We start from the raw sequence: 26,437 nt of genomic DNA, 5'->3' as shown, positions 1-26,437 counted from the left end.
GCTCAACGAAGCTTTCTTTATCAGATTCAACTCTAAACCAGTTTAGTTTGTATTTTGAAAGAATTTTAGGAGGAGAAAAAGCGGTTTTTTACACTGAAATGGTGACAAAAAGTAAGGCTATAGGCTTGACAAAAATGCTGATTTTTTTAGTAAAATTATTTGTCTAAATTGAAGCTCAACGAAACTTTCTTTATCAGATTCAACTCTAAACCAGTTTAGTTTGTATTATGAAAGAATTTTAGGAGGAGAAAAAGCGGTTTTTTACACTGAAATGGTGACAAAAAGTGAGGCTATAGGCTTGACAAAAACGCCGATTTTTTTAGTAAAATTATTTGTCTAAATTGAAGCTCAACGAAGCTTTCTCTATCAGAATCAACTCTAAACCAGTTTAGTTTGATTTATGAAAGAATTTTAGGAGGAGAAAAAGCGGTTTTTTACACTGAAATGGTGACAAAAAGTAAGGCTATAGGCTTGACAAAAATGCTGATTTTTTTAGTAAAACTATTTGTCTAAATTGAAACTCAACGAAGCTTTCTTTATCAGAATCAACTCTAAACCAGTTTAGTTTGATTTGTAAAAGAATTTTGGCAGGAGAAAAAGCAGTTTTTTACACTGAAATGGTGACAAAAAGTAAGGCTATAGGCTTGACAAAAATGCTGATTTTTGTAGTAAAATTAATTGTCTAAATTGAAGCTCAACGAAGCTTTCTCTATCAGAATCAACTCGAAACCAGTTTAGTTTGATTTATGAAATAATTTTGGCAGGAGAAAAGGCGGTTTTTTACTCTGAAATGGTGACAATAAGTAAGGTTATCGGTTTGACAAAAACGCCGATTTTTGAAGGTAAAAATATTTTTTTTGAAATTAAAGCTAAACAAAACTGTTTTTATCAGAATCAACTTTAAACCAGTTTAGTTTGATTAATGATTTTTTTGAGGAGAAAAAACAGTTTTTTTGTCAAGGAAATTTGAGCAAAGGTAAGGCTATAGGCAATAATGAAAGAATTTTTTGAGGAGAAAAAGTAGTTTTTTCGTCAAGGAATTTTGAGCAAAAGTAAGGGTACAGGCAATAATGAAAGAATTTTTTGAATAGAAAAAACAGTTTTTTTGATATGGAAATTGAAGCAAAAGTAAGGCTATAGGCTATAATAAAAGAATTTTTTGAGGAGAAAAAACTGTTTTTTTGATATGGAAATTTTAGAAAAAGTAAGGCTATAGGCTATAATAAAAGAATTTTTTGAGGAGAAAAAACAGTTTTTTTGATATGGAAATTTGAGCAAAAGTAAGGCTATAGGCTTGACAAAAATGCTGATTTTTGAAAGTGAAAATATTTGTCAAAACTGAAACTCAATAAAGATAGAAAAAACTGAAATAACTCTAAACCACTCTAGATAAATCAGGAATTAGGTTTAATGACGAGAAAAAGAGATTTTTGTTAAAAAGGGGTTTTATTGAAATTAATTTATTTTGCATAAAATTAAGGTTATAGGCTTGACAAAATTGCCAATTTTTTTAGATAAAAATATTTCTCGAAATCGAAGGTAAAAAAAATGTTTATGTGAAACAATCTAATCCTACTTAGTTTCGTCAGGAAAGAATTTTAAGACGAGAAAAAGTGATTTCTATTGGCACCGAAATTTTGACAAGAAGTAAGGCTATTGGCTTGGCAAAAATGGCGATATTTTAAGGTAAAAATATTTGTTAAAATTGAAGCTCAATGAAGCTATCTTTTTCTGAAACAATTTTATTCCTGTTTTGTTCGATCAGGAAAGAATTTTAGGAGAAGAAAAAGCGGTTTTTTACACTGAAATAGTGACAAAAAGTAAGGCTAAAGGCTTTACAAAAATGCTTTTTTTAAGGTGAAAATATTTGTCAAAATTGAAACTCAATAAAGCTATAAAAATCTAAAATAATTCTTAACTAGTTTAGTCTGATCAGGAAAGAGTTTTAAGAAGACGAAAATAATTTTGTTTTGATGAAAAGAGGTTTTCATTGGCACTGAATTGTTGCCCAAAAGTAAGGCTATAGGCTTGAGAAAAATTCCAATTTTTGATGGTAAAAATATTTGTCAAAATTGAAACTTAACGAAGCTATTTTCTTCTGAAACAACTTCAAATTTGGCTACTGCAGTAAGTCTTCTAGAAGAATGTGCAACATTCTATACTACTTTAAATCGTTAAGTCGGACTTTAAAATGAAACGCCTGTGTCAACTTAAAACCATCCTGTTTGAAGGTACACTAAGAACTAAAGTTCTTGATATAACTTTGTAAAAAATCGGATATTGAAATATAAAATCCTTGTCTTGATATAACTTTATTCAGTTTTCTTATGTAAAGATACAGCACGGCTTCCTTCTCTTCTTATGAGATGCACGTATTTTCGTTTAGTAGTTTTGCCTTTAGAAAGCCTTGGCTGCAAATAATTAGGCCTCTTGTGGCCTAAAGAGCTTTCGTTGTTATCATCTGTAAGATGAAGCAGCCAAACTGCCACTTTATAGATGTCGTAAATAAGCGACAGGTAAAGGAAAGCTATGGAAACTTGAAAGAATCGCTCATAGTACGACATGTCTGCAGCCTTGCTTTGTGTTTACTGCCAAGACATAGAGTGAATAGAATGTTCCTTCCGAATCTAGGCACGTCTATGCAAATGGTTAAGGAAATCTAAATACAAGTCTTTGCTCTCCTCACCTGCTGCTAGTGTAGTATCATTTAATTCATAGCCACGCTTACACCTAAAATTAATCAAATCGATAATTAGTTTCACCTGTTTAGCGATTAAATTCAGATTATAGAGAACATCAACGATCACGTTAATGATCACCTTTTAAATAAAGGCCAATAAATGGTAACAAGTTGATGGTTTAAAAAATTCATATCAAGAAATGCTTCTTTTTATGATAAGTAATTTTCCCATCAGTCATTAAAATTGCTTATTTCTGCTTGTTAGATATTTTTGTTGATGTTTAAAACCGATATCAAGATATCAAGCAAGATACACCTCCAGGTTTGTTAACTTTTAAAAATTTCCTGCATTTTTCTTCTTTATTACAAAATACACAACACAGCTCTGGAGAATAATTAATTATTCATGATACATATACAATGCCGCATTTTGCTAAAAAGAAATCAAACATAATAGCTTACATTGTGTTAATCTTTTATTGCTTTGGAAGCACTTGATATTAAATAAATTGTTATTTTATTTTCATGTACCTGCATAAACGATACGTTAATACGAGTAGTTAATGACAAAATGAGGTTTTCAAGATGACCAAAAATGTCTCTGGAAATTGCAGAAACGTCATAATTTCTATTTAGATTTGTACTCTTTTCGATTTGCATTAGTAGATATGAAATGATTTACGTACTTTTAAGCAAAATAATTGAATCTATTCTGCATAACAACGATTCTTTAATCGAATATTGCCAGGTGCATTGAGTTTATTAACATCGATAAATTGCAAATTCTAAATGTAAATTGCTACTATTCAGATCTGTTTTCAATCTATTCAGTTTCATGTCCATAACTCAACTTCGATCAAATCAGCATGAATAAATAAAGACAGAAGCTTAACCAGAACAGTCCTGTTTAAAAGGCCTGCAATTATTATTCATCAATACCAAAAATTTATTACTGTAATGAAATGTTCTGATGTTAATCTTGCCTAAAGAACTCACCTGAAAATACAGAGCCTGATTTCTTGTTTCGATAAAACCTTGTTCCTTTCAATGCAATACTCCTTTCAATGAAAGTAAACGAGTTTTAATTCTAACCGTTTCTTTCACGCCGTTTTTGTAGCAGGTGCGTTCAGTTTTGCTATTAAGTAAATTCAGAGCTTTGTTGTAATGTTTTTTCTTATGAATTTCTGCGTATGTTTAATGCGATTTCACTTGCCATTGGAAACAAAGCCCATAATTTTTCCCAAACTACACTGAAAGTTCTTTATTTATTAAAGAGGCCTCATCATTTGTTGCAATAAGTTTATCTTCTTCTGCGATCGTTGGACACGTTTAAACAGATTCAATTTGCATAAGATTAAATATCAACCTGAAGAAAGAACAATATGTTTCCCTTAGAGTACTTGCTCCTTTAAGCTCATTCACAGCACCTTTCGTGAGCTTATAAATCACATTAGATTTAACGATAGCTGCTAGGCACGTGTTCATACGAATCGCAATAAGCAGACCCATACTAGATAATAATTGTTTTAAATTTCTACTTTCATCCATCTCTACTTTCACTGTAGGTTAAACTGAGAATTTCCCTTGTGAAGCAAGTTTTATTGGTTTTTTTCTTTTGAGATTTTGCTGAAATTCTTGTCTGCAAAAGGAAATTAAAAAATGTTGGAAAGTTGCAATAAACAATGTTGTAATAGTGAGTAATAAATTTGTTACTCTCACCTGCATATGTCGTAAGTACTCCATGTATACCGGTATGAAAAAGACATTCTCATCTCAGCAATGTGTTGATTTGTGTGAATGACATCCTTTAAGGATTTCATAGCGACACATATAGCTCAAGGAAAAAACACGAGCACATGACTGTTGAGGTTGTCCAATCAGAGCCACTTGCCTTTTGAAAATGCTACCAATGGAGTCCTTAGGTGAAAACGAACTCTTTTTGTCTACACAATAGTGGCTTATTCATGTCTATCTAGATTAACACAAGAGAGTAAGAGAAGGTTATAACAGAGTGAATGTATTGTAAAGGTGGTGCATTTCCTAGAGGGATTGAACTTAGCATCCCTCAAAACCACATGACTGCAAATAGTTGATGGAACAATTTTGGATTGCCAAAGTAAAAATTAAGAGGGATTTTGAAAGCTCTCTAAAGCTGGACAGGAACAAAAGGGGAAATGGCACTTTTTCTTAAAAAAGGCAACACTTTTCCGAAATTTTTCAAGACAGCACATCTAAGAAAAGGAGAGCATTCCTTAAATTCGGAGTATTTCTTTTGTATCTCTCATTTCTGATGTCCCTGAAGTTTCAAATATTTTAATAGAATATAAAGAAAACACCAAATATTATTTGAGCCTAAAATCAAGAGTTGAAATAACATTAACTAGTCAAACAACTACCTTTTTGCTAATACTTGCTTAGGTCAATAGTACACTTGCTCTTCTGATAAACTTCATAAAAAACCAACTGATTATCAACCTATAGGTAAAAATTCAAGTAGTACAGTTCTTTAACCAGAATTTTTAAATGTAATTTACACATGTAAGAATTTTCGACGAATTTTACAAGCAAAATATGGAATCTTCAAAAATATGTGCTTAACTTTCACCAAAATATTTTCTACAACTTTATACAAAATGTTTAATTCATAAAATTATGTCGATCTGTACATAACCTTTCAACACGCAAAAATGTTCAAATGAATATACAAAATTAGCAAGTTATTTACAAGAATGTAAAAAAAGCCTGATTAAATGAATCCAAAATTTTCTTTCCTTCTGAAAAAATCTGAAATCTGAAAAAACTATTTACAGAATCTTTAATCAATTGCTTATTATACAGAGCTGTTATAAATATTTTAGATTTCTTCGAAACCAGTTGCTGTTATGAGGCAAAGCGGTATTTTCCTTAAATGCCTCAGGGGCCTTAATGTAAACAGGGAAGGTATGTAGTAAACATGTCGCATTATCAGCAGGTATGACCATTATTGAATATGTCTGGTTGCAATTATCATCAGAACAAACCTGTGTCTACGATTATCTTTGGTTTTTAAAAACAAACATAGACGTTTCCCACGTTTTCCGCGAGTCTGTTTTAAAAAGAACATAGTCTTTTTTTAGCAATGTTTCTATGACAATATCTATTGCGGCATTTTTGAAATTGATGTCTCTGAAAGAGAATGGAAGGGGAGGGGAGGGGAGGGGAGGGGAGGGGAGGGGAGGGGAGGGGAGGGGAGGGGAGGGGAGGGGAGGGGAGGGGAGGGAGAGAGTTCGAGTCAGTTGCGTCGCTAACTCGAAAAATTTGAAGCTGTCAAAAGAAATGCTCAATCACTCCCTTTAGACTCTCAGAAAACGTGGGAAACGCCTTTTTTAGTATTTTTGATCTTTTTTGATTTTTTTTGAAAATCAACTTTCTTAAGCAGCCCTTTTGCAAGAACAAAAATCGAAATCGATCTGATGAACCCCCTCTCCCGAAGGGTTTTCAACAGATTTCGAGATCTAAGAAAATTGACCTCTGGGAAATTTGAGGTGGGCGTGTCCTGCTCGGACGGCAACAACACTGCTCGAGTTATCTCCCAGGAAGTTATTTATGGTTCAGCATGTTACTTAAGAATTCTAACGAGCATTTGTTAAGTAGCATATACCAGAAAAGTAGGAATGTCATAGAGCTATATTGAAGGGGGTGGTTTACAAGGAATATCAAAAGTCAAACTAGGCTTGATATACTTTGATCCAGAGAATACGACATGCTGCTTCATATAGGTACACTGTAACGTAGAAAATCAATCCCAAAGCTCTGCTTGTACCATCTTTTTGGATGCTTCTTGGATTTTCTTCCTTTGATCCACAACATCAATATCTGGTCTAGATAGAGTTGATTTATCACCAGGCATTGCCAGTTGTGGTTCATCATCCTCAACGACTTTGATTTTTGTATATGATGCATACACCGATGGTATGCTTTTTATTCCTTCGCAATGAGGAAGAGTCTTTGATAAAGGTTTCAACGACCAAGTGACTTCAGAATTAATACATTGCAACGTTCCACAATCATTTTGATAGATTTCTTCACTATTTATAATCCTGTTTCCATCAATGTAACAATTCCCATCATCAGAACGCATAAACTCTTTTTTCTGTCCATCGGCAGTCTCAGCTTGGAAGGCAATCATACCATTCTCTAAGAGTTTGTCAGAATTACCGTCTGCTTTCTTTAATGCGTAATTTTCACGCTTTTCCTCAAGCATCTGAGAGAACTCTTTCCCCCGGCTTACAATTGGTTTGATATCATTCTCAGGCCTAAGCCCATTGTCAGTATATTTGCTAAGTTCTTTTTCTTCGGATTCTACTCGATTGAAAATGGATGATACGCTAGGGCGCAAGAATACACCACCATCTCGAGGTAGCCGAATCATTGGCACAAGGGACCTGTCGAATTCACTGTCTTTTATCGCTCGATTATCATTGAAGTTTATTCCAATATAGGCACAGAATACATGCTCTAAAGAACAGCAAACTGCCAATAAGATTGTTAGGAGGAGCGCCATGGGCTGCAAATGAAACATAAGCCGTAGGTTAGGCTGTGATTATGCAATAGCTTTTTTACAGCAGTCATCTTGGAGCAACCATTTTTTCTAAATGAAAATGGGAGAAAAACTTCCAAGTCAAATGCTGTAGTACTAATGAAGAAATTAGGGCAAATGTTAGGCTAGTTGCTTCATGTGCTACAAACTTCATCGGTTTTGCATCTGTTTAGAATAAAATGAAAGCATTTACTTTTAGATGCGAATTGCCTAGGACCTTCTTTATTGTCAGTAAATTTATCTTCTCGAGGACCGTTTAAGTAACGAGAGCTCTTTGGTTGCATATTGCTAGAATAGAAGTTTGGCTCAATAATTAAGAAAAGTGTTTGGCTGTTTCCTGGAAATTCGAAGAAAAGATTTTATTAGGAAGAACACATTTTGCATTTTGAATGTGCGGAAACAACTAATTTAACACATACTTTGCCCAATGATACATAGGCCCTACCGCTATTTGGTCCAAACTAAAAAGAACCAACTGTAAAATATTTAAACCCTATTTTCATTTCAGATAATGACAGTAGCGTTAAACTTGCATTTTCACTTGCATTAATACTTTGGAGAAAGTCCTAGGCAAAAGCCTCATATCGCTTTTGTGTGTTAACAAACGAATTATAAAAGCAAATATTGCTTGTATTCTGTTACTTAAAAGTATGAGATGCAATTTAAATGCTACGAATCATGTATTGCGCCGATAATATCTTAAAATATATTGAAATATGTACAGAAGATGCCTTAGACTGTTTCCTTGATGTTTAGTCGCATTTGGTAGACAATGAGACCACTAGCAAACAGTCTTACTCATACTCATAGCAAAGTTTTGCAGATAATTAATAATAAACATTGAATCAAATATATGCTTGTTTAAACTATTCATACCTCCTCCTGGTTGATACTGGAACCAAAGGTTTATATTGTTTGTCAACAAACTATAAACTTACGAGAAAATATAAAAACTGCTACGCTTAGAATTCGAAATTAACCCTAAGGTCATGATCGACAATGATCACAAGATGAATAAGAATTGGCTTTATGTGAGCACCTGTTTTCTTTCTTAAAAGGGCTTTTAACAACACGTTTGATGGATGTCACTGACATATTGTGTATCATTTAATTGATAAATTAAAGCTACTGAACCGGTAAACTAAAGAAAAATTATACTTACTTGATGATTTTAGCTTTTCTGACAAAATGAGCCTACTTCAATGGAAAATGTTTATTGCTGCAAATGTTCCATTGGTTTAGAGTTTGTTTTGAATTTAAACCCCATCTGCAGAGATTCCAAACTAGGTCTGCAGAGATTCCAACCTAGGTCCTGTGTGTGACGTTTTCCGTTTCTAGTGCTCCTGCAAGTCAAATGTCACTGATTATTAATTTGGAATTTTTGTTTTAGCCTGTATTACAATCAACAGTTTTCAATAAAGTCCATTCTATCGTAATTATGACGGCTTTAGGTCAACAGCTTAAGAATTTTTGTATTGGCAAACCTTATCTATGATCTGCAACAAGGCCTATTTATAATATGCAACAAGGCCTATTTCAACATGCTAAATGGAAGGGGGGGGGGGGGGGGCGATTACTCCTCCAGCCCAGTGATCATCAATCCTTTTAAACTATTGGCTGTTGTCCTTCTATTTACCTAGACAAAGCCTCTTTTTTCCTAGATGTGCAATCTTCTTTGACATGATGTAAGGAGAAATCAGTAAGGAGAAATCCACCCCCCCTATCTGCAAATGAAAGCTCCAGTTTAATAGTAAATTGATAATGCCGACTTTACTGAACAACTTCTCAGAAAATCACATTCTAAATGAATAGAAAAACATGATAAATCAAGCATTGATTGATCTCAATTTTATTTTTCGATTTTTCACGAAAATGACTACCATAAGTCTGGTTGATAAACTTAATATGATGATTAGATGATTTGGGTATAACAAACCATTGAAGTTTAGCAGTGAAGAAATGTCTAGCCATTGAATTCAAGGTTATCCATAATTTCTGTAGTTCTAATTTTAGTGCAATGTCGAAAAAAAAAATGAGGTAAAGGAACATTTTTCACTATTTTCTCACGTACAATCACTGCAAAAATTACTTAGAACACCCAACACTTTGCGCTGTGCTTTTCTATTTTTTATTTGTTTTCACGAATACTATTACTTCCATCCCCCCCCCCCAAAAAAATGCTGAAAATATAGAAAAATATCATACAAGGCACAAGAAAAACTTCTCCTCTGTCCTCTTTCTTTTTTCTATGGCAAATCAACATTTTTTCTAGGGGGAGAGGAGGATTGCTGAAACTGCCCTTGGAAATTGACATTAGTGTTCCAAGACTTTTGGCAGTGATTACAAGCACTATTCACTATTTTTCAACCGTACAAAATTTTAAATATAATAAATTTGATACTTTTCATAATGAGAAGATGCTATAGCAAAGCAGCAATAAATAAAACCTTGGAATTCATTTTACGAAATAGTGGAAACATTGCAGCACACTAATTCCGTCCGAAACTCTTGAGTATATAAACGTCGAATAATGACCGGAAGTAAGCAGAAAATTCATATGCTTGTCTGGTTCGGAAGCAAAGTTAGACGAAGAAAGACGCGTCTGATTGGCTCTTTACCTTATTACCAACCAGCGTAATAATACGTTTTGGCAATCTTTAACCCATTGCCCAATCCCATTTTATTCAGGTATTTTCGTTTTTGTAAATAAAGCATGGCTGTTCTTTCTTTGGAATCGTTTTTTGCCTGATGTTGGCGGGAACAGGAGCATTACTCTATCGACTATTCGCTGACTAGTGCTTCGTGTATAGACAGAATCCCTTTAAATGGAGGGAAGCATGAACTTATAACTATAGACCGCACGAGGCTTCACAGTGGAAAAACAATTTGTTATGGCATATTTTATTTGACTTAGAAATTTTGGTGAAACATTGCCAATTCGCGTCTTTTACAAATAAACAAGGAACCAATCCGAACCAAAGATGTTCCTAGAAAAGAAATAAGCAATTTATTCTCTAAAACAGGTAGAAATGTATACCCAGAGTGTGCCAGAAACGTATACCCAGACATGGGTATGGGCAGGCAAACAATTGGCAGGCAAGGTCGTCTTTTCATTTAGTAGTTCTGGAAAACTCTAGCAGAAAAAGTTTTTTACCATCACTGCCAAAAGTCTTGGAACACTAACGTCAGTTTTCAAAGGCAAATTCAGCCACTCCCTCTCCCCCTAAGAACAATTTTGATTTACTATAGAAAAAAGAAAGGGGTTATGGAGTACGTTTTTTGCGTGCCTTGCATGATATTTTTCTATACTTTCAACATTGTTTTGGGGGGAGAAGGGGACGGAAGAAGTTGTATTCAGGAAAACAAATGAAAAATAGAAAAGCACAGCGCAAAGGGTTGGGTGTTCCAAGTAATTTTGGCAGTGATTGTATTAGGTGAGAGTTTACCGGTCACTTTTGTTAAAAATGAAAAGCACCAATCACACGTGTCTCTTTTCCTTTCACATTACTCTCGATCCACGCTGTAAAACGGTAATACTCTAACAATTGTTGGACGAAAAGTACTTCAGTATGATTTGTTTCTACTATTTTGTGTTCCCTTTCAAATATTGCGGTAAAAAAATTTATTTTACGTTTAGCTATTGTCAAGGCACTTCTGTCTCGTATTGCAATGGCGATGAAATCATAAAATAAAACTAATAATTTAAATAAAATTGTACTAGGATTAACTAACGAATATAATCTTACTGTTCTTTGTTGTTGGTTTGTTAAATTTGCTGAAATTTTCTTTAAAAACAATTTTGAAAAATCAATACAAGTTTGTTCAAGACTTGTTCAAGACATCTTGAAGACTTTTTCAAGGTTGTTCAAGATTCCATGTTTAGGCTTCGTTGCTACTTTATATACAAAACTATACATATATTATTAAGATAGAAAATTTAACAATTTTTACCAAAGTTATATTCATGAAAGGAAACAAAAGTACGTCAGAATGAGTCAACAGCCAAGAAAATGAAATGATAACAGTGTACATTTAGAAAAATCGATTCAAAAGTGATGGGAAAAAAAGGACAGACAACCGTTATTAATTAAATGGAAAAGGGCTCTAAGTATCGTAGAAAAGAAACGGATAGAAGTGAAAAAGCTATAACGGTGTATTGTAAACGTTGTCTGAAAATCATCCTAGCACACATGTATCACACTTTTGTCAAAGAGCATCAATGTATCAGGATCCTTACTTCAAAGAGTTTTCCCTTTAAGTGCAATACCTAGTTACAAATTCAACGTTATCAATGGGAATTCTGCTAGCATGTTTCATCTTTTGCAGCTCCCCTTGACTTTGTAATGTACTTCAGTATCGAACTTCATTTATTGCTGTTTCTTGGGGAGAGGGGAGAGTAGTACTCTTAGCATTAACAAGAGTTTACGAGAATGGTATTATGTCATCGTTAGGAACTTCAATTATAAGATAGCATCTTGTGGAGAGCAGTAAACTTAACATTAACTAGAGTATGAAAAATGCTATTATATCTTCATTGGGAACTCAATTATAAGTAAGCCATAACCCTATCCTTAGTTAAGATATCTATGAGGTTACCATTTTGCAAGAAAATTAAACCTTGGGTTAGAGACGATATATTACCAGTAGATAACTCATTTGCGTCGAACACAAGTGATCAAAGCAGTTATCTTCAATTTTGCATTGGAAAAAGATTATCTTTGATGTACGTCTTATCTCTTTGAAGACGCAAAAACTAACATAGAGGAGCCGGTTCCTAATGCTCAGCAGCGTAGCCACGTAGACCAAGAAGGCAGGTGAGATAATTCTTTCTGCTTAAGCAATTACCCAAAACTCATTAAATTGTGCGATTGCATGTACTTGACCTTTGCCCTTCTTGGTTTGATCACTATCTAGCCATTGCAAACAATCGTAATCTTGTTTACGACTGGATCGCATAATCCTCAAACCAAAAGGTAAATTTATTTTAACTTTATAAATATTGATATCAAATTAACGTTTTGTTTGCAAAAACGGACTTCAGGTATTGTTACAAATGCATCAGTTAACGATAAACAGTATGACAGGTGCATGTTTTTTTCCAAACAATATTATTTTCAAGCTATTGTGCTCTGGGAAATAAGTTATGAACTAAAAATGCAGTCAAAAACTGCTGGTAAGTAAACCTGTAATAATGCTGGCAAAGTTCAGTTGATATGAAACAAGCTGAATAGCGTTTTACTAAGTAAGTTGAAGGAATTAGGAAGAATATAATCATATCTCAAAGCTACCTGTTTTCTTAAGCATCGTTGTTTCTTAAGATTGTTCTTTGCACGCCATCAAGATTTTTGTGCTATCATCTATTGAAACTTTCAGTAGTTCTTGTAATACTCGATGATTGAAAATTTTCTGGAATTAAAGCATTCAAAACTGTAAGATTCAGTCGTTTCAAGGTTCTATGATAGCATCTAGAAATATTTTTGTTATCAAATGGCGTAAAATTGCTCAAAAAACTTCGAAAGAGATAACAAATAACCAAACGATGAGATGATCGGATAAACGGAGAAATATCGACTTGTGATTTAATGTGGCGAGATCTGTTTCAAAAAATTTTATATTTGATATAAACACAATTAAGAATATGAAAAGACTCTTGCAACACGCGAACTCCTAAAGATAACTGAGAGTTTACAACGCTTGCCAAAATTACTTGGAACATCCCGCCATTTTTTTCTGTGATTTTCCATTTTTCATTCCATACAAGCCACAAGAAGTACAAGAAATCCAAGAGAACAACACCATCCTTTAAGCGAGAAAGGAATAGCAAAATTCGCCTTTGAATGCTAACGTTAGTATTGCAAGAGTTTTGGCAGGGATTTCATGTCAAGTCAGACTGGCTACATAGCAGGAAACTAATTTGTATTCAGTTTAAGCAAATTTGGCCTAACATAAATCTTCAAAGTCAAATTTTAATATCAAAGATCGATTTTCTTAAACAGATACTATCTTTTTAAGAAGCACAATGATAGTTTCCCTGTTCAACAAATCTATCTCAATTGCCACACTACGAATACTGCCAAAACAAACAAACTGAATACTTCTAACACAATTTTGCTAATGTTTGGTTAACTAGATCTTGCCTGGAATTCTTTGATGCATTTTGGTATAGTCTTTACATATCACAACAAAAAAGGATTTCAAACATGAGATTTGTTCTTAAAGTACAGCAACAATTAAATCTTATTCATTCATTCATTTCTCAGATAATCAAGATGAGGGCAGCAATTTGGATTTGCGTACTTCTTGGCATCTGTCTAGCGCTGACCTCAGCCGCACCCTTAACCGACACAGGTTTGAATTTTTGCATCAGCCATATTATCAATATACTATCAATGTTTCACTCTTAGAAAGAAGAGTTCAGTCATTTGGTCTCTAAATTTACAGCGGGAGTCTCAGCATAATATAATATTCAGCAGAGAAGACTGAACTTCTCTGAGTTTTCGCTGTTTGTAATAAAAGTGCAAAGAATAACATTGTTATGTAACAACATTGCAATAAGTAATGCTGTGTTGTACCAGCCTAGTCTTGTTAATTAGGCTTTTCTCGTGGCTTTTATATTAGTAACCAGGAGGTTTCGGAATACTAATAAAAACAGAAACTATATTCTTCCATATTTCATAGTTTTGTTTGAAATTTCTCTTTGTATAAATACCATGTTCAGCTAGGACGCTGGCCATTATGGTTCTCCGCAATTCCTACCCCTTCCTATTTGCAGCATCTTTTGTTCTTATACCTTTGATCTCCCCCTTTGAGGTGGTTGTGCTACCATCCATTTGCTTAGACTGCCTAAATAATCGTTGTCTGTTCATGCCCCCTTTACCTTCAATTGCTCCTGTTAATGTCAAGTTTTTTAGACTTTCATTTCTCATTATGTTACCAAACAACTCTAGCTGTCTCCTTCTGATCGACTTTCACTAGACTTGCTATTTCTGCTATTGGTAACACTTCTTCATTTGCAATGTTTTACACTCAATTAATGCTGTTGTTTGTAACAAAATTTCAATTTTTAATTATATCAAGTTTTTGCAGAACCCCATTGCAATAATTGCTTCATCCCAACCTATAAACCATTGTCTTAAGATAATGCGATATACTACATTAAAAAGCTTCTCACGTTAAAGTGACTTCCGTTACTTAACACCTCATTGCTCTTGTTTGTTTCTACTCTCTATTAAGCTAGCACAGACCAATTTTGTTTCAAGTGGAATTCCATGTTTCAAATGGAATAAGCTAAATCAGTTACAGAAATATGAAGTTTGTTACCTTTTTTGGCTTCACACCAACCAAAGTTTATCAGACACAACTGTGACTGATCCCATTTCATCAGCAAAACTACAAATATGAAAGTTGTCTAATTACAAATATGAGAGTACGCAGTATTTTTGAGAAAATTGATAAATCTTATTATTGAATTGATTGCTCTTTTTTTATCAAGACAAAGGCAATGATGGGCCAAAAGAAGATGCATCTAATCCTCCCGGAGAAGAAGGAAATGCATCAAGTGAATCTGCTCCAGAAGCTGGAAAGACCGATGAATCGTCATCAGAAGATGCATCTAACCCCCCTGGAGAGGAAGGAAATGCATCAAGTGAATCTGCTCCAGAAGCTGGAAAGACCGATGAATCGTCATCAGAAGATGCACCTAAACCCTCTGGAGAAGAAGGAAATGCATCAAGTGAATCTGCTCCAGAAGCTGGAAAGACCGATGAATCGTCATCAGAAGATGCATCTAAGCCCCCTGGAGAGGAAGGAAATGCATCAAGTGAATCTGCTCCAGAAGCTGGAAAGACCGATGAATCGTCATCAGAAGATGCACCTAAACCCTCTGGAGAAGAAGGAAATGCATCAAGTGAATCTGCTCCAGAAGCTGGAAAGACCGATGAATCGTCATCAGAAGATGCATCTAAGCCCCCTGGAGAGGAAGGAAATGCATCAAGTGAATCTGCTCCAGAAGCTGGAAAGACCGATGAATCGTCATCAGAAGATGCACCTAAACCCTCTGGAGAAGAAGGAAATGCATCAAGTGAATCTGCTCCAGAAGCTGGAAAGACCGATGAATCGTCATCAGAAGATGCATCTAAGCCCCCTGGAGAGGAAGGAAATGCTTCAAGTGAATCTGCTCCAGAAGCTGGAAAGACCGATGAATCGTCATCAGAAGATGCACCTAAGCCCTCTGGAGAGGAAGGAAATGCATCAAGTGAATCTGCTCCAGAAGCTGGAAAGACCGATGAATCGTCATCAGAAGATGCACCCAAGCCCCCTGGAGAAGAAGGTAATGAATCAAGTGAAAAAGCTCCAGAACCTGGAACCAAACGCTCTAAAGGAAAAAAGGAGAGCAAATCTACAAAGCGTGGCACTCTTACAAAGAGAGACAAGGGCAACAATAAGTAAGCGAACTTTAAGAATTTGCATTGTATTTTCAAGTTGCCAGAATTAAATACATATTTTATAGATATGTTAAAGATCTGAAATCGAAATTTTTTCTGCTGTGTGGCATGGTTACACTGCATTGTTTATGATTCAAATTCTTAGTAAGAATTAGTGACTGTTCAAATGCCACTCATATAATGGCAAAACTCTATGCTGAGAAAGTGTGAAGGCCAGATGGGCTCGATGAATAAACAGAAAATACATGAATGAAGTGAAAGCTTTTTTATACGTTAAAAATTCAGGCTTTAAAAAATATTCCGTCAAAAATCCTTTTGTGTTTTTACTAAAGTCCAATGGTTTTGTTAAAAAAAATTTCTACTAGAATTAGTAATGGACATCAAGATGAGCTGGTTAAAATTTGCAGATGATAAAGGTTACTTGTATCGCTTTATATATTCTTGACTGAAAATATATAAGTGGGAATAGATAAGCACTACACCTTTTTCCTGCTTTCTTTTGGTTAAAACTGAGACAAATCATGATTACTCGAAACAGTAAATGTAATATTTTCAGAGCTTCAGCAGTGGCCTGAGATTTGGTATTCAAGGTACCTGTTTGAAAAAGGAACCCTTTCCTTGTTCTGTTAATTTTAGTGCTTCGAGAAAGCATTAAAGTACATTAAACTGTGTGCAATGAAAACTTGCCAATTTTGTAAAAGCAAAGAATGATAAACAATATCATCTACTTTATTGGTACTTAGCTTTTGAAGGTAGTTTTTAGGACAATTAACAAATATGCTTATCAAACAGTGTTCTGGTCCTTCCACTTAATGAGACCACAACGCCTTGCTATGTTCCTACGCCTTGAATTACAGGGAGATGGCTAATTTCTTCAATCTTACTAAAAAATGAAGCTAAAATTAACATTATAAAGAAATAGAAAATACCATTATGATTCAAAGTTTATGTTAAAAATCAGTCATGTCCAAGCAATCGACATGGTTTTGAATCAAGCCTACAGCTATTGGCATGAGTGGATGGTAATAAGGCTTTTTTGATTATTAGGACTTCATTGATGAATCATTGAAATCATCTAAGCCATTACAATGTCTTTATTCAAGCAGCATATCGATTCCTGCAATCGAGATCTCATTTAATTATTACCCGTATTAAATATGCATTTACATGAGACACCTGTTCAAAGAAAATAGCAACACTTTGTATATAAAGATGCTATACAAACTTTATTCTATTCATCAATCTTTACTTGAACCTAAACTGAACAATGATTATAAAACCAGAAAAACAGTTTTGGTGTGATGGTATAAGTCTCTATCAAATTTTTCTAACAATATATTGGTGCCTGAATGCTATGTTTGAAAAAGGATTTCTTCCTTAAATTTGTTCTCACACAGATCAAAGTGTAAACACGTCAAAATATACTTTGAAAAGTGAGTAACGTAGCCTTGCAGCTAAACAGAGTAAGCTCAAGATTAATTGGTACCATGGAAAAAGAGAGAACATTATTTCTTGCTCAATGGACTCAGTATCAAAGTTGTAAAGAAAGTTTCTTTAAATTCAAAAATTTTAACTTCAAAGCATGGTAATTTCGCCTAGTGGATGATCTCAACAACTTTCTGGGAATAGCATTTACTGTAGTCAATTTTTTAAAGCTGTAAAGTTTAGTTCTGCATCAAAAAATACTTGTAACCAATAAAGCACAGGTTACTGCATGGAAAAAGTCCTAAAAATAAGATTCAAAATCGTCCTTCCAGGTTCAATTTGATACAGGGTAGCATAATAGTGCTTTTTGCCGTTCCTCTGTTTCAGGTTGCTTTCAATCGAAAACGGATTAGATAATTTATGGCAAAATCATGGTGTAATGCAGCAATATTGCATTGCACACATGAAAAAGACTGCGTTTAGTCAAAAGTTATAAACCTGCTTTGCTAAACATAAGAGGGTTTTGACATAAATTCGCAAGGAATTAGTTATTTCCTATACATAAGCAACAGAGACAGGTAAGCATTGTTTTTGCATTCCAAAGAAACACGGAAAATAAAATTTCTCTAGTAAGCAAAGGCCAAAGCAAAATGGTCATATTTAACATTACTTGAAATTTTATCACTAAGGCAGCTTGGAAAAAAGGTTCACAAGGGCTCTTCATTGGAAACATTGTAAAAATGATATTTATATCCAAATTTGCTTTTAGACCTTTTGTGTAGAGCTGAATAGCTTGATTTAATCTCAACTGGTAGAGAAATTATTCGTGTCGTTGGTCGTTTGCTAGAGTAATGCCCTGGTTGTGTCTCTCCCTCATACTTTCCCTTTGATTTTTTGTAGACTGTAAAAACTTTATTCGATAACTTTGTTGTCAAACTGAGGAACGAAACTGTTTTGGCTTTTTTAGATCATGCAAATATAACGATAAAACTATTGAACATGGAAAGCAGGCCTATGAAGATGTATGTGGAAAGCTTGAATGCCGGGATGGAAACCTGGCCTGGTATTTCTGGCCAAATGCTGATTACTTCGAAGAGTGCCACGTGCCACCCCCACTTTCACATGGACATCGCCAACACAATGTAGATATTCCAGTACACGCTCATCACCATGCAATCCATGCTGTTGGCCTTCCATTAGGTCATGGACATAATCAATTCCATCATAGCCATCATCCTCATCAACTCCACTTAGACAATCACCATCCTTCAATGCCGGTAAATGTCCATATTGATCACGTGCATCACCCAGAACACATTGAGCATGCCCATGAGGATGTTCATGCTGCTACCGGACATGAAACAGGACATCCTGGAGGAAGCTGGGGAGTCGGACACGCACCTTACGGACTTGGATTCTAAACAGCATCATTGTCTTTGCCATGCTCGGCAAAATAAGCATTGTTGGTCAGTTTGATGACAGAGTGTTACGCAAAAGTCAATCAGACTGGAGTAGCAGTCACAGAACAGAATAAAGAACTCCACAAGTCTGCCTAATAGCAGAAGATCTTTTATTTCTATAGGATTGCATGTCTTGTAAAAACTTGTAATATATTATCAGAATTTTGCTCAATTGAATAAAGGAACTTGTTACTTTTGACTAGATCTTTCACATTACGTCGCAAAATTATCGATTGAATTGATATTCAGAGACTTGACGTCTATTTCAGACATTTTCAGTTGTACAAATTAAGTATCAGGTGGAGCATGGTTAAAGGTTGAAAAATCAAACATATTTTCAGGCTCTGCATTGCATAAAGCAAGAAGAAGCTAGACATATATGCAAAGGAAGCAAAATGGAAACACTTAAAAGTATCTATCAGGGAAAAATGAGCCATGAAATTAGAAAAGACAACAGTAACCAAACGGACAATTCTGATCCAAAGAACAGCATCTATAGTACAATTTGTTATCTTTGCATGAAATCTTTCAAAAACTAAAAGACTTTTAAGAAATAAAGGGGCTATTTCTCGGCATAACACTGAAGATATCTACATGAATGATTTTAAAGACTTTATAAATACTGAAACACTTTTAGACTTAATTTTTCGGCAAAATCATTATAGGAAACTGACAGCAAAGTATAATGCTTATAGAAACCAACAAAGCTTTTTCAGAAATTTGTATTCAATTTATTTGGCAATAAAGATTAGCATTTAAGAAAGCGTTACATCAGTTTGACCTCAAGCACATTTCTACGAGAATTGTCAACTTATGTCAAGACTATAGAAAAATACACCGATGTATCTTGACAATAGCATTCAACCTACGCTACTTCCAAACTAACGACAAACCTGCTTCTAACCAGAGAACTATATTTCTTTAAGGATTATTCGAAGATTAAGTTAAAGTTAAAATTGCAAAGACTTTTTAAAATTTTTATGACTTTACTTTGCCTATGAAGCTGAAAATAGAGAGAAAGATATCCAGCTTGTAATGCAGTGAATTGATTAAAAAAAAAACAATTATGCAAAGATCTGTCAACAAAGATTATACGATGCATATTATATCTAATTTGTGTCGATTAATTCCTTGATTTTACATGGTTATGTTTGCACTTTAAAATTGCTTTTTATTGGCTCACTGTTTGCTTACTTGGAACACAATGCAGGAGAAAACTTGCTTGATTTTACTCAATCTATGATGGACAGCGTTTTGTAATTTGGCTCTTGTTCGCCAGCTTGTCCAAGACTGCTTTCAATCATCGAGCCTCTAGACTTCTACTGTTTCTTGCTGTTCTTCAATAGTATTTTCGGATTCCTCAATATGGGCACCATTGTGTCCGCCAAAGCCTAATCCGTGTCCACCATGATGTCCACCTAAATGACCACCATGTCCGTTGCCATGACCGCCATGGTGACCGCCATGGTGACCATTGCCATGAAGTATAGGAAGAACATGCATAGAATGACCATGTCCGTGACCGTGTCCATAACCATGACCATAACCATGATCGCCATGTCCGCCATAACCAACATGTCCGCCATGTCCACCAAAAGCATGGTTACCGCCGTGTCCCAAACCATGGTGACCGCCGTGTCCAAAACCATGGTGACCACCGCCATGATGTCCTCCATGATGTCCGCCGTGATGTCCGCCATGGTGTGGGAAATGGTGGATGGCCGGCTCTGTGTCAACTACGTGATGTGAGCCTACATGAATATTGTCTATCTCATGGTTGTGTACCGTGTATCCATCCCCATGTCCCATGCCGTGACCAAGGCCATGTCTTTGTTCGCTACAGAAGCAAATCAGCTCATAAGTGTTTACATAGCAAATCAGTCAAATATTTATATACAAGTGACGTTCACTAGAAAATACAGTTGGAAGGGAACGCAATTGGAACATTTTGTGTTAATGGGATGTAAACTTAGCTCATATTTATGGATTGGCCATAAAACTGGGGAAAACGTAATTGTAACATTATGGAACACAATTTTGCAGTTACATCAGTTAGGAAGAAAAGTATTGCAGTAGACAACGACATCCTTGAATAAAGAGGATTTCTTAAATTATGCTGCTAAAGCTCGATTATCTAGCGCAAAAAAAGCTGAAGTATGTTTTCAAGAGGGAGTGAGCAAAGACGTGTATAGCAGCGTATGAGCGATGTCGAGCGGGACGCTTAGGCGAGAGGTGGGGTTCTTAGTAAGGAAGATGCCAAGATATAATTGTTTTATTGAGATAAAGCAGCCGGAATAGAGCCTGAAATGCGATGAATTTTTCCTGGTTAGGAGGGCTGCAGCTCTCCCAGCCCCTATAACTCCTAAGCCTACGTCGAAACGTTATGGTTCGATTAATAAAATGTATCTACTGGTTGCTTCAAACATTAGAATATTCAAAGTAAAAATATGCTAAAAATTTAATTAAGGTTGCTATTCCCTACCCGAGCCTTAGGACTCCTACTAAAACGAAGAGCAACCCCCCCCCCCCCCTCCTGAGGTTTTCATTGACATGGATAAAAATAAAAATTGGAACTCCTGTATCTGATCAGAGTTCTATTTCATGTTATTTTGGGCTATGTTTTATCATTTCAAAAAGAAAGCTCTTTGCCCTTGGTATTTAAGGGGATGGTGTCGCGCATGGATTGGGCATAGGGCTTTTGGTGGATGGGCTGTACGTTTCTTCATGCGCATGATGATACCAGTGATTCCCCCTCCCCAATTATTTCATTTTCTTTTTTAAACTTGTTTTTCAATCTGTTAATTATTAGAGCAATGTTAATGCCATTGACATCGGGAAGTAGATGATCCCGTGTCTTTTCTTGCTGTGAATGGCATATTTAATGTCTATTGTATTTGTAGTTTAGTTTAATATGATTTCTTTATGTATAAAAAATTCATATTCAAAACCCTTGAAAATAACTCAAATTTTCACGAACCTAAAAAAGGGATTGTACAATTGACTGAGCCGAAAAAAGTAACTTTTGCTCAAATTCTAGACTGAAAAAGAATCCTGAGCACCCCTATCCTAAAAATAAATGAGTACCATGGGCTTAAAAACCGGAAACACGTGCCTAATCGTTGGAAAAACCATTTCCACAGAATCATTAAAAGGGGAATTTTGAACTGTTTCTAAAGGTTAAGGCTGATCAGTACTAGAATCGTTCAAATTTTATGGTAATCTTAGGTCTCGATTTCATATAGACGATTTCTCATAGAAATAAGCGTACTACAACTTAAACAGCAATTGCACAAAGGCAATTTTACATTTGTATTTGTTAATGATAGTGTTTCATAGCAGTCAATCCTTTTATTAATTTTTGTTTTCAAAATCATTAAATAAGTATCATTTAGAGGTACAAAATTTAAATTAAATGACCCATTTATCCAGTGGACCCACCTGCCTCTGTCGATGCCTATAAATGTCAGATAATTTTAAAACACTCTGCATTTTAATTAGCTGTTTCATGATTTTACTGAATGCATCTGTTTCTTTTGGTTCAGAGTAACCGATAGTTAACTCTCGATTTCCAGTTTAGAAATAATTTCATTAATGAATAGATCAATTATTATTTAGAATGACTTCATTTAGGTGTAGGATGTAATGCAAGATATGCTTGTTCTTCTCAGGTAATAAATTCCAAAAAAATTGTGCCATTAGAAGTTCCTAAAATGCTGAATAGCAACGTAATTGATGAATTTAGGCATAGGTATTTTTTATTGAACATTATGTCAAAGTATCACGGTAGTCATTAGAAATACCACTTCTTATCAGTTTTATCTTTAAAAAGCGAGTAAAAAACTAAAGTTTGGTATTTTTTGCTTGTAAAACGAGTTAATTACTGTCCAGAATTAGAGAAAAAACAAAATATTATACAGTTCTTCCTTTAATTTTCTATTATACAAAGTGTTTTTAGACAATTCTGAACAATAGAATAAATTGGTAGTTTTTACGTGAAAAATTATATATATTCCTAATGCTAGGTGTACAAAAGATTTATGGATAAGAAACTGTAGAGATTAGGGGAATGTTCTTAATGTGTTTAGTGATGTCCGTATCCAGTTCCATGTCCGGTACCATATCCGGCACTATGTCCGGCATTATGTCCGGCACCATGTCCGTCTCCGTGTCCGTACTGGACATGTGTTCCATGGTGACCATGATGATTATCATGTAACACGTGATATACTTTTGCTGGTTCAGGCTCATGTTGGTGGTGTACGTGTACTACACGATGATGATCATGATGGTGTCCACCATGATGACCGCCATGATGACCACCATGATGACCACCATGGTTACCGCCATGATGACCGCCATGATGACCGTCATGATATACGTTATGTTGGACGTGCACAGGAACGTGATGCTGAATAGGTTCGGTAACGAGGTGTTCATTTATTGGAGCAAGTGGTTGAGATACGATCAAGCCACCATGGTGGTCGTCACCGTGTCCACCGTAGTGTCCGGTGCCGTGTCCAGCACCATGTCCGGCACCGTGTCCTTCGCCATGCCCGACACCGTGTCCCACTGAGACGTCACCGTGAACAAGTCCATGTCGTTGATCTCTGTTTATTAACGTAAGTGTTGTTGTCATAGCATTTGCCAAGAGTATGCAAACGGTCAAAAGTCAAAAGTCAAAGTCAAAAGTCAAAAGTCAAAAGTCATATAAAGCAACGTTTAGATCCGTTTCTCGTAATTCAAAGTCCGCAATTCTAATAATTTAGAAATTTATTTAAGTTTTGTGTTTTTGCTACCTTAACATATTCTTGTACAATATTTGTTTATAATTTTTGTTTATAATTTGTGCGTCTTAGAAACTCGAACTGTACGCATGACTGTTTTCAAGAATCAGTCACTTTTCATAACTGATTGATGAGGAATGGAACTGTTTTGATGTCATCAATTGCTTCATATTCGTCTGTAAGCTTTGATTTAAGCAATGGATTCGTTTTTAAAATATTTTTTTAAAGAATACTTAAAGAAAAATGAGACGAAAAGCTGCTTCTTTAACAGGTGTGATTACTACTTAGGGGTGTAAATTGATGACAGTGGTATTTCAGTTGCATAACTTACGTAAGTTTTTTTAAAGTAATGTGCAGAGATAAGTAGTGAAGAGACCTGAGAAGATGGTATGGAATCAGAAGAAAAAGATTAGTATTGCAATTATTGTATGGCCCATGAAGATATAGAAGTGAAAACAACAACAACATAAATGATATTTACCCTTCAGCCTCTTTGTCGTCCTCTTTCTTCTCACCATCGTCACCATCCTCGCTGTCATCATCCTTGTCGTCTTCGTCGTCATCATTTTTGTCATCTTCATCATCATCATCATCATCTTTGCCCTTATTTGGCTTTTGTGGTTGTGGCTGACCTGGTTGAGGCTGTTGTGCTTGCTGAGGTGGTTGCTGTGCAGGTGGCATTTGTTTCGCGAATTTCTTCTTATCGTCTTTTTTCTCGCCTTCTTCCTCGTCTTCGTCTATTTGAAAGAAAAAGGACATGATTTAGAAGAGAATTTGCAGAAACGCTGGAACATATAATTTTAACCACACCCAATTCTATCGAAGTGTGGCTTCCAAAGTTGTTAGTATGGCCTTGAGATTTTCTTGATAAATCCCGCTCTATAAACTTAAGATAAAACGAACGATTCTTTAACAACTAGCAAGAATAACATCTGATGCGACTAACCTGAACCCTTGCCCAGAAAATCATGCGCTCAAAAAACAAACATTTTAACTTATATAAAGGATTTAATTGTATACTGAAACTTTGCTTAATCAAACTCGAGTACCGCATTCTTAAATATAGAATCGCTAACAAGAGGACAATCGAACCAAATAAATGACTTTCTATTTTCATGTGAAGGTCGTAGGCCTATGTTCTTCAAGCTTATTTATCTTATTCTCTAAAATACTATTGTGCATTTTAAGACAAGCCAGGGGAAGTATGGCAATTAACAGTTAACAACAAATTGAAAAGATGGAAATTCAAAGATATGAACCGTCGGTTTTGCTTGGAAGCGCTTCTCTTTTCTCGGCCTCATCTTCATTCACAACAGACACCTCCGAGGTTTGCTCATTGTTAATTGGTTTTGCAGCAATTGCTGCGATACCAATAGCAATCAGAAAGACCAAAGTCAGCTTCATTTTCTGCAATAGAAGACATCAATATCAATTGCTATTTCTTGTGAAATAGTACTATAACTGATCCTTAAATTGAGTGTATGTTGTTCAAGCAGATTGAATCTTCTGCAACGGCTACAATCTACACAACTTCGTCAAAATCGATGTATTTCGTCTTATTATTTCTTTTACGTCTTATATCTTGTTTGCTCATATGAGAATATACATAAGCAAATGTTTAATGACAATTTTGAAGTGTTTTTACCAACAAAACAGAATAATGCAAGGTTGAAAGGAAAACAAAGGTTATAAAGAGAGGAGGTAGTGGTTACATAGATTATCAAAGTAACTTGATCCGCTTATACGTGTAAATACCAAAACGCGTAGAGCACTGACGAAACAGAAGAAGAATATAGAATATAGTCTGCATCCGAATTAAAAAGTACATCAAACAAACAATCCCTGCCAAAAATCTTACAACAAAAACATGAGTTGTCAAAGAAAATTCATCTACCCCTTCAAAACAATGTTAGTTTTATAAAAAGCAACGTAAGGTATTCAGAGATACGCTTTACCTTGAACTATGTTCAAATGAAAAGAACATTTTGATACAGCCCTATCTATAGAATAGTACTATAACTGATCCTAAAGGCATTGAGTTGAGTGTATGTTGCTCAAGTAGACTGAATCTCCTGCAACGATTACAATCTATTAAACTTCGTCAAAATTTTTCTTCAGGGAAGAGAGAGGAAATAGTGATATTTGGGAGAAGAAAATTATGAAAGAACAACGCAAATTGGTCGGTTTTTCAACAATTTTGGAAGGCACTTTAGCTTTCCGAGGAAGTCTCAATAAGCTCTTTGTTAGGACACTAGCTTGTCAAAACAATGATTAGAAATTTGTTCACCGCCACGTTTCACTTTAATTCACAGAGCTTGTCTCTACGTTCTTAATGTTTGTTTTAGCTCTCATCTATGTTACTAACCCACTCAATTAGATTTAACTGTACAAGAACATTCCAAATTATGGAGAGTTTACAAACAATTTCCAATACGGACAAACAACGACTCACCGTTTACTTTCCTCCTGTCGGATGTCAGAAATTAATTCAAAGCTTGCTTGCAAGGGTGGTGATTGTGTAGGGTACCAGCTCAAGCGATCAGTCTTATTCAGGTGCCAATCAGGTATTGATAGAAAAGTCACGACCTTGACCGAATGTTTACAATAGATAACTGGTTGACATTCAGACAAGAAGTAATTGAACATTACCTAAAATAGCAAAAATAATCAAGAATTACACCAAAACCAAGGCAATCCATATCACAGGATTCCAAGCTATCAAAATGCTGGTACCAGCGATTGATTTCCATTTTTATTGATTTCCATTCAACTTTTTATTTAGATAGAAATTTGTCTTTTAGTAATTGTACTCAACAGCAGTTAGCAGTCTTCAAATTCATTGGTTACTCTAAATTTCCTCAAGCATTACGGGTTTCACTAAAATACTTTCCAATTGTAATGCTGAAAGATAACTTCACTAAGAGATGAGAAGGAAATAGCATTTTATAAATGATTTTTGAAAGCTTTTAAACACTTTTTCAGAATTTCAGGGAGCAGCAAGGATATGATCAACAGAATATAGAATCGTTAAGAAAACTAATGATCGCACATTTTAAGTATGTGTT

At 35.0% G+C, this 26,437-nt stretch overlaps 3 protein-coding genes across 9 annotated transcripts; 1 reads left to right on the top strand and 2 right to left on the bottom strand.

Moving 5' to 3' along the window:
- Positions 1-5,885: 5,885 nt before the first annotated feature.
- On the bottom strand, positions 5,886-8,604 carry LOC135688252 (uncharacterized). 5 transcript variants are annotated; one of them, XR_016144929.1, is made up of 3 exons: positions 8,136-8,312; positions 6,189-7,310; positions 5,886-6,141 (listed from the first exon to the last, which is right to left on the bottom strand). XR_016144929.1 is itself a non-coding variant. In XM_089114041.1 (2 exons), exon 2 carries the CDS (start codon positions 7,239-7,241, stop codon positions 6,459-6,461), a length of 783 nt encoding a protein of 260 aa, XP_088970167.1. In that variant the 5' UTR covers positions 7,242-7,310; positions 8,422-8,604; the 3' UTR covers positions 5,886-6,458. The 5 variants fall into 5 exon arrangements, 4 of the variants coding, with proteins under 4 accessions (XP_088970167.1, XP_088970169.1, XP_088970166.1 ...); XM_089114041.1 differs by lacking the exon at positions 8,136-8,312 and adding an exon at positions 8,422-8,604 and having other exon boundaries at positions 5,886-7,310; XM_089114043.1 differs by lacking the exon at positions 8,136-8,312 and adding an exon at positions 8,422-8,604 and having other exon boundaries at positions 5,886-7,226.
- Positions 8,605-12,090: 3,486 nt separating this feature from the next.
- LOC135688356 (uncharacterized) lies at positions 12,091-18,769 on the top strand. 2 transcript variants are annotated; one of them, XM_089114036.1, is made up of 5 exons: positions 12,172-12,232; positions 13,021-13,104; positions 13,520-13,607; positions 14,752-15,703; positions 18,096-18,769. In XM_089114036.1, the coding sequence occupies exons 3-5, from the start codon at positions 13,529-13,531 to the stop codon at positions 18,547-18,549; spliced, it is 1,485 nt and encodes a 494-aa protein (XP_088970162.1). In that variant the 5' UTR covers positions 12,172-12,232; positions 13,021-13,104; positions 13,520-13,528; the 3' UTR covers positions 18,550-18,769. The 2 variants fall into 2 exon arrangements, with proteins under 2 accessions (XP_088970161.1, XP_088970162.1); XM_089114035.1 differs by lacking the exon at positions 13,021-13,104 and having other exon boundaries at positions 12,091-12,232.
- A 276-nt stretch (positions 18,770-19,045) lies between these two features.
- On the bottom strand, positions 19,046-25,983 carry LOC135688360 (uncharacterized). 2 transcript variants are annotated; one of them, XM_065205186.2, is made up of 4 exons: positions 25,825-25,983; positions 24,632-24,779; positions 23,854-24,109; positions 19,046-20,425 (listed from the first exon to the last, which is right to left on the bottom strand). In XM_065205186.2, exons 2-4 carry the CDS (start codon positions 24,774-24,776, stop codon positions 19,900-19,902), a joined length of 927 nt encoding a protein of 308 aa, XP_065061258.2. In that variant the 5' UTR covers positions 24,777-24,779; positions 25,825-25,983; the 3' UTR covers positions 19,046-19,899. The 2 variants fall into 2 exon arrangements, with proteins under 2 accessions (XP_065061258.2, XP_065061259.2); XM_065205187.2 differs by lacking the exon at positions 19,046-20,425 and adding an exon at positions 22,498-23,195.
- Between the last annotated feature and the right edge of the window lie 454 nt (positions 25,984-26,437).

This window comes from Rhopilema esculentum, chromosome 19 (assembly GCF_057945365.1).
Source record: "Rhopilema esculentum isolate cy_ngs chromosome 19, ASM5794536v1, whole genome shotgun sequence".
Classification (NCBI taxonomy): Eukaryota; Metazoa; Cnidaria; class Scyphozoa; order Rhizostomeae; family Rhizostomatidae; genus Rhopilema; species Rhopilema esculentum.
The sequence above is the reverse complement of the archived record's forward strand: the minus strand, read 5'-3'. Positions and strand labels throughout refer to the sequence as shown.

What these genes read in the sequence shown, in the direction of transcription:
- LOC135688252 (XM_089114041.1), bottom strand. Translation starts at nt 7,241, where the DNA reads ATGTTTCATTTGCAGCCCATGGCGCTCCTCCTAACAATCTTATTGGCA.
- LOC135688360 (XM_065205186.2), bottom strand. Translation starts at nt 24,776, where the DNA reads ATGAAGCTGACTTTGGTCTTTCTGATTGCTATTGGTATCGCAGCAATT. An exon ending in GCTTCCAAGCAAAACCGACG is followed by an intron (nt 24,110 to 24,631) that starts GTTCATATCTTT and finishes TCTTTCAAATAG; the next exon opens with ACGAAGACGAGGAAGAAGGC. An exon ending in GACGACAAAGAGGCTGAAGG is followed by an intron (nt 20,426 to 23,853) that starts GTAAATATCATT and finishes TTGCTTCTGTAG; the next exon opens with CGAACAAAGACATGGCCTTG.
- LOC135688356 (XM_089114035.1), top strand. Translation starts at nt 13,529, where the DNA reads ATGAGGGCAGCAATTTGGATTTGCGTACTTCTTGGCATCTGTCTAGCG. An exon ending in CGCACCCTTAACCGACACAG is followed by an intron (nt 13,608 to 14,751) that starts GTTTGAATTTTT and finishes TTTTTTATCAAG; the next exon opens with ACAAAGGCAATGATGGGCCA. An exon ending in AGAGACAAGGGCAACAATAA is followed by an intron (nt 15,704 to 18,095) that starts GTAAGCGAACTT and finishes TGGCTTTTTTAG; the next exon opens with ATCATGCAAATATAACGATA.